This window comes from Dioscorea cayenensis, chromosome 18, assembly GCF_009730915.1.
Source record: "Dioscorea cayenensis subsp. rotundata cultivar TDr96_F1 chromosome 18, TDr96_F1_v2_PseudoChromosome.rev07_lg8_w22 25.fasta, whole genome shotgun sequence".
Taxonomy (NCBI): Eukaryota; Viridiplantae; Streptophyta; class Magnoliopsida; order Dioscoreales; family Dioscoreaceae; genus Dioscorea; species Dioscorea cayenensis.
In genome coordinates, this window is record NC_052488.1 from 15,551,656 (window position 1) to 15,559,051 (window position 7,396).

The 7,396-nt window shown below is 35.5% G+C and overlaps 1 protein-coding gene across 2 annotated transcripts; it reads left to right on the plus strand.

The window, feature by feature from the left end:
- Positions 1-911: 911 nt before the first annotated feature.
- On the plus strand, positions 912-6,107 carry LOC120282514 (actin-histidine N-methyltransferase). 2 transcript variants are annotated; one of them, XM_039289335.1, is made up of 5 exons: positions 912-1,315; positions 1,767-1,933; positions 2,050-2,349; positions 4,010-4,273; positions 5,506-6,107. In XM_039289335.1, the coding sequence occupies exons 1-5, from the start codon at positions 976-978 to the stop codon at positions 5,878-5,880; spliced, it is 1,446 nt and encodes a 481-aa protein (XP_039145269.1). In that variant the 5' UTR covers positions 912-975; the 3' UTR covers positions 5,881-6,107. The 2 variants fall into 2 exon arrangements, with proteins under 2 accessions (XP_039145269.1, XP_039145271.1); XM_039289337.1 differs by having other exon boundaries at positions 1,126-1,315; positions 1,745-1,933.
- Positions 6,108-7,396: the final 1,289 nt, after the last annotated feature.

Genomic DNA, 7,396 nt, shown 5'->3' on the forward strand with positions numbered 1-7,396 from the left:
TAAAAATACAATGAGTGTTAAATCTAGTGTTGGGTTTGATGTGGTTGGAATGCTGAATTATAAAATTTTGTGTTTGGTTAGAAAGATTTGTAAATCTGGATTTTGAAAATATTATTTAGTTGAATATATTTGTATGATATAAACACTTTTGGTGAGATTACCCCACCTTGATTCAACATTAAATTTAATTAATTATAAATACACAATTAAATGTTATTAATAATAAAAAAAATAATTATGCATATAATTACTTATTTTAACATATAATTATGTTTTCATTACATTTTTATTGTTAATTTTAATAATTATATTAAATATATGACATAATTTATGATTTTTTAAAGCAAAGTATCGATAAAATATAAAGATAAAATATAATAACATGCTATATTTTTTTCATTTCATATTAAGATTAAATATAATAATATACTATTTTTTTTTATTTTGCACGATAGAAGATCTTAGCCAACTAAATAAAAAATTAAATATAAAAATATCAAATAATAAAATTTTCAAGTTAAAAAAAAAAATCAAAGATAAAGATGAACCTACCAAGATTTTGGTCTAAAAAATAAAAATAAAAAATAAAAATTCCTTGTCACGTGACACCACGTGCAATACTCTTTTAAAATTACAAAGTGTGGGAGTCTGACTGCGCCCAATTTGGGCATAATTACAAATACACCAAAATCTATTATTTATAACTATTTTGAATTTTTCAAATCCATTCAAACAAATACCAGATTTTAAAAAATGTTGTAATTCCAATTACATGTACTTTTAAATCAGGCCAAAGAAGCACACCTAGAGTAGTTTATACATTTACATATGTAAAGATTATAATTTGACACCCACCGAAAAAGACTCAAATAATGACCTCCCAATTGAGCCCTACTGCAATGAACGCGGCCCCCTGCTGGAGAACAAAGGCTAGTCACACGAGTATCTTTCTCTTCCAAAGCCTTAAGTTTTTAAATGGCGACTTCTCTGGCTTCGAAGATGCTAACCGCGACGGCAGGCATGGCCGCGGCCGCCGTGTCCCTGTCCGGCCACCGCACGATCACCTGCTCGGCCTTGCGGATAGCGCCTCAGCCGCCGGATCTTATCCGATGGGTGCGGCGGGAGGGAGGGTTTGTCAATCCGAAGCTCAAGATCTCTGACACGGGTGCCCATGGACTCTGCGTCGTAGCTTCCGAGGATATCCCTGAAGGGTCGGACCTCATCGCTCTCCCCAGTCACATCCCCTTGCGTTTCAAGAAGTCTCCCGAGTCCAATGGGGATTCCGCGCTCTTTGAACTTGCTCTTCGTATTCCCGGTATTGAATTTCTTGACCTGTTTTCCTTCTTTTCCATTTTGATTCTTCAATTATTGTCTCATCCTTTATTGTTTTCATTCTATTGAAAATGGGGCATTATGGGATCACAATATAGACTGGATTCTTGGAGGTTCTTGGGAATGAGACAAAAATATCGGGAAATCAAATTAGTATTCAGTTTTTTTTTTTTCACTTAATTCTACAATCTGGTATGTTGATTAGAGTTGTGTTTGGATAGGTGTAGGATGGATTGTGCCTTAAGGAAGAAGTTGGTTTATCCATTTGTAAAAATACAATCTTTGACTCTCATTCTGTAATTATTCCTTTGTTATTCTTTTTCTGAACACTGTCTTAAGGAATAGGTTAGCATGTAGGGCTTCATGAGATACTAATGTCCTGTAGGTTGTAACATTGTATTTTGCGAATTAGGCTAAGTGGGAGCATTTGACAGAGGAATTATGGGCTATGAAATTGGGCTTGAGGCTTCTTCAAGAGAGAGCAGCAGTTGGTTCCTTTTGGTGGCCATACATCAGCAATTTGCCTGAAACTTTCAGTCTACCTATTTTCTTTTCGGGCGAGGACATAAAGAACATTCAGTATGCGCCTCTTATTCATCAGGTAGGTAATATTTTCTTTGATTATTTGTTATTTTTTTCATTTGATGTTTCTTGATGGTCAGCCCGAGATTAAATGATGAGATTTCTTTTGTGAAAATCATACTGGATGTTTTGCAGGTAAATAAGAGATGTCGCTTTCTTCTTGAGTTTGAAAAAGCAGCTAAACTCATTCTCGAGAGTTTGGCTTTAAAGGATCATCCTTTTGGAGGTCAAGATGTGAGTTCTTCATCACTTGGCTGGGCCATGGCATCAGTTTCTTCTCGAGCCTTTCGTTTGCATGGAGAGATTCTACTTGATGGAAAACACAGTGACACTACTATGCTGCTTCCACTTATTGATATGTGTAACCACAGCTTTCACCCAAATGCTCGAATTGTTCAGGAGCAAGATGCTAGCAACCCAAATATGCTAGTAAAGGCAAGAATTTTTTAGATTTTCTTCCTCGTTAAGTTTCTTTTTCCTGAATTTTCTTGTGACGCAAAGTTCACCCATTTATAAATTCATCTCTAATTTTATGTAATGACCAAATGTTTGTTTACCTGTTTCAAATAATTTTGTTTCCAAGTGCTTACTTCTTCTCAAGGCATTTTGGTTGTTACAAGTATAGTATTCTTGACATTAATGTTTGCCTTCCAATCTCAAAGTTAAGCTCTATCCAGCCAAAAGCTACTCTCATGGCTGAAAGTCTTAGATATTACCATGAAGGCTTTTTTCAAGTTTCTATTAGTTGTCTATTTGCTTTCCTTATGAGTTATTTCACCTTCCTTTGATCTGATTGGCTTGAGCCTGGGTGTTGAAATAATTGTTGTTGTTTGTTCCCATCTTCTCACACAATGGCTTTCTTCACCATCTTCGTCATCTCAGAGATGAATCTATATATCCCTTCTAGTTGAAGTGGATGGAAATTTTTGTTCACTATTGGTTGTAATGAAGTTCTTCGTGTTAAACTGCCTTCAGTTAAACCTATATTTCGCTGATAATAAATTCTCTTCTCAACGAATTCAATGAGATTTTGATTAAAAGTTAACATTACCCACAATGAATACCAAAATTGTGAATTAATCTTGGAGGATCTTTTTTCAAAAAATTGTTGAATTGATCTTTTAAAAATGAGCAATATCAGGCCTGCAAATGCTGAATATGATTAGTGATCAATTTCCTAAGCCTAGAATGGGAGGGTTAAACATGGATACTTATTATCTTGACTGTTCATTGGTAAATCTTCTTCAGTTTTTGATATTTTTTAATTGTATAACCAGCTTTGTAGACATGTAGTAAGTGATGCAAAAAATCACAACTTTACATTCTATGCTCATACTTCCATGTGTTAGTTGATTAATCTTACCAGACATCTAAAAGGAGTATCCTTTGAATACATGTCTGAAGATCAGAATGGACACTCTGACTAAAATGTATTGCCATTTGAACTCTAACATAAGTAGTGACTTTGGTAGAATAATTCATCTGCTTGTTTGATACTACAAATTAAGCTTGATCATTCGAAACTTGATTGCTGGGTCATTCTGAAATCTGAACTCTTCCTGATCATCCTTTTCTTTTGAGATCAAAGTCCAAATAAAATATTTAACTGGCAGGTAAGGGTATTGGTAAACATTATGCTAGATATATGTTCTAGTGCTTGAATATAGACAAGTCACAAGCTATGTTATATGTTTCTTTGACTTCATTCAGCTCATATTTATTGCACAAAGAAAAGAGGTTCACACAAGTTCTCCTGTTTGCTTTACCTTGTTTTAGTAAGATAGAGCATAGTTAATTTTCTTGGCCACCTAAATTTGATGATTATCCAGATGCCAGACACAAGGAACTATTTGTTCAAATCCTAGGTGGGGATGATGCTGATGGCATTGTTAAGTTGCTACAGTATTAACTGCATGTTGTATATGTCCATGCTTCTCTCTTTTTATTTATCATTATGGGTGCATGCATATTTGGGCAATGGATGATGCAGTGACTGGAGGGTGTTGTTGAAATGATTGAATGTTCTTGACTTGTGAAGCTATTGTATACTCTGATTTTAACTTATGAGACTATTATTTTCAAACTACATTGACAGGTAGTGGCAGAAAAGAGAATTGAACAAAATGCTCCGGTTATGCTAAATTATGGCTTCTTAAGCAATGACCTATTCCTTCTTGATTATGGGTTTGTTATTCCATCTAATCCATATGACCTTCTTGAACTTAAGTATGACAGTGCTCTTCTTGATGCGGTTAGTATGGCAGCTGGTGGTTCGTTCCCTAGCTTCTCGTCTCCAGCCCAATGGCAGCAGGAGATTCTGTGTCAGCTAAATTTGTTTGGCAATGGAGCTGACTTGAAGGTATTTTTCTGAACTTAATCTCTATTAGCGTATATGTTGTTTGCAACTACAGTAATTTCAAGCGTCCTTTGACAATCATGCCAGCACTACAACATTGTGTCTATATTGCCCTTATCTGATAATGCTTCCTTTGGGATCGTAGGCGGAGATTATCATAGAGATTAATACATATAAGTGAGCTTACTCAATTCTGCTGAAGTATCATGGCTACCTCTCTCCTTCTATATTGTAAAAAATAAAAGCAGACGGCCTCAAAGCCCCAATTAATGCCCTGAGGTCCTGATCTTCTGATTACCTGCTTATCTGATAGGTCACCAAGGTTGAAATTGGTATTCACATGTACAAAATGTGAATCCTTCTTAAAGTTTAAGCAGTAAAAACCGTTTTCCTTGGACTAGCAACTGAAGAGAGGTCTTGTTTCAAATTACCTGTTGGTCCCTCACTAGACGAACAACATACTTTTGTTGTTTGTATTCCCTGAGAAACCAATGAACTAGTTTAGTGCTTCAAAAGACTCTTGGTCTTGATGATGAAATACTTGATGGATCCACTCCCATTAAAATTCATGTTACTTCAATGTCTTGAGTTTGTCAGACAAAATCCAAATGGTATTGGCATAGTGGTAACCTCAGTTTTGACTCACTATTTGTGTGGGGTGGGGCACTATTGAAAACTGAGAAATAATCATGTGCAAATTGGGTTTTAGTCAACAGTAGAAAAGCATCATGTTTGGCTGCATAATTTCTCTCAACAGAAAAATGTCTTGCTTCTAATAGGCATCATTGATTAACAACCATATTTTTCCTATTTGCTAAACAGATTTTCAGCCCAATTCACTCAGAAACTTTATTTATCCTCCTTCACTAGGTTTAAAATTTTTGAAACAATATCCACTTTCAGTTACCTTTCATTTTCTAATTATCTTTATCTTTGTAATTATTTACAAGCAAGCAATTCAAGCTACTGAATCTATATGTCAGCTAAATATTGAATTTTGCATAATTGTCATCTCACCTTGAGTATCAGTAATCTCCAGCTACTTGTATGACTAATCTCTACATTGATGAGAAAGATGGGCATTTTTGGTTCCGTTCAAAAGAAATTTTTTATCCTTGGACCAAAAAGAACTGACAGTGCAGTTTTTCTTTAGTAGTATTTGTATTTTTTCCGTTTGCAAATGTTGCTATGATTTTTCGACACTATTATTGTTTGACTTTGATTCTATAATCCAGGTTACTTTGGGTGGTGCTGGATTGGTTGATGGCCGTCTTATTGCTGCCTTGAGAGTACTTCTAACAAGCAGCGAAGCAGCTGTACGGAAGTATGATTTGAAGACTTTGATGTCCTTATCAGATGAAGCTCCTTTAGGCGTCTCGGTAGAGACCACTGCACTCCGAACCATTGTTGTGCTCTGTGTAGTTGCTCTAGAACACTTCCCCACAAAGATAATGCAGGATGAATCAATTTTGAAAGGAACTGTTCCAAGTTCGATGGAATTGGCCGTCCAGTTTAGGGTGCAAAAGAAATTAGTGATCATCGATGTGATTCGAAAGCTCACTCAGAGAATTAAGCGGATGACTGAAGAAAAATCTGTCACTCAGGTCTGAATTGTTTGAATGGTGTTTTGTTATATCCATTATCTTTGGCTGGAACTACACTGATTTCATTGTTTCTGATCATTTTCAAAGCCCTTTGTGCTCTAAAGTTATGTAGAGCAGGATGAATAGCTACATTGTCCGGCTTTCTGCAGTTTTTCGTTTATGGAAATTGGATACCTCGAAAAATCCAAAAACAAGCATGACCTATATAACTCAAGATATTATTATTATTATTATTATATATTATTAGGAAAATTCACCCACTCGTAATTTTTCAGAAACTTCCCAAAACCCTCCAACTTTTAGACACCCTTTGGACAGCTCGTTATATTTTTACATTCCTTTTAACCCCGCACGGTAAGTTGAAGTGGGTCCACGATATGAAAATTTCTTTTCTTTGCTTGCAAAAGGTGGGAAAAAATGGTAGCCCAATCATAACTTTTCTTTATGCATAGTTTTTGATTTTTTTGCCTCCCTCTGCTTTTTCTCAAACAAAGTTTAGAAGGCTCATATCTTGTTCTTTTTGTTCTTGTTCTTCTTGTTCTTGTTCTTCTTCTTCTTCTTCTTCTTTTTCTTCTTCTCATTTGGTGTATTCAATTTTTAGCTTTCTTCGATTAAATTATGGAGAGTTTTTGTCTTATTCTTTAGATCTACAACGGGGAGGGGACGAGTGCTAATGTTTGTGTTCTACGTCTATGACAGTCCAAGTTGATGCGATATTATGCAACGGCAGTGAGCATTCAAGGTAGAGATACTTGTTGAGGAACGGACTGAAATCGCGAGTCGAGAAGGGCAACCCGGGCGTCCCTAGACGAAAGAGGATCGAGTCGTGAACGTCCCGGGGTCCGCGAGGTGCGTTAGTAGCCATTGCCACGCCTCTAGTCACAATCGTAGATCGTGCAGATGAATATGTTGTCGAGTAGGGCATTGTGTATTGTGTATATAGTTCCATTTATTATGTAACTATGGAACTTAATGTTTAACTTTATATATTACCGTTTAACTATATTAGTCTCTGCTTTAACTTTTTATGTTTCCGCTTAAACTACATTAGAATCCGTTTAACATATACACCGTGATCGTGGCGGCCGGTTCCCCAGCTGTAATTAATACACACTCGGATCCCCAAGCGTTTCTCGTTTAACTTTCTATGTTTCGCTTTTAAACTACATTAGTATCTGTTTAACATATACACAATATCATCCAACAAGAACGGAACCTCAAAACGAAAGCATGAATGAATTTAATTGAATTTAGATACATGTACATTTACATTGACAAAAATTTGTCATGTTCTTCGGAAAAAAATGAATTAATTTAAACCGGTTTACATTTGAAACTATTACACCTATACAATGACTATGACCCCGCTTTGCGTACACTCTCCCTCGGTTCGTTTTACACAGTAAAACGGAGTTTAAACAATTACATTGATATTTACACAATGAACTATATACTTAAACAATGAAAGTATATGTTAAACAATGAATCTGGATTATTAAAGAAAGAATCATGTATACAAATA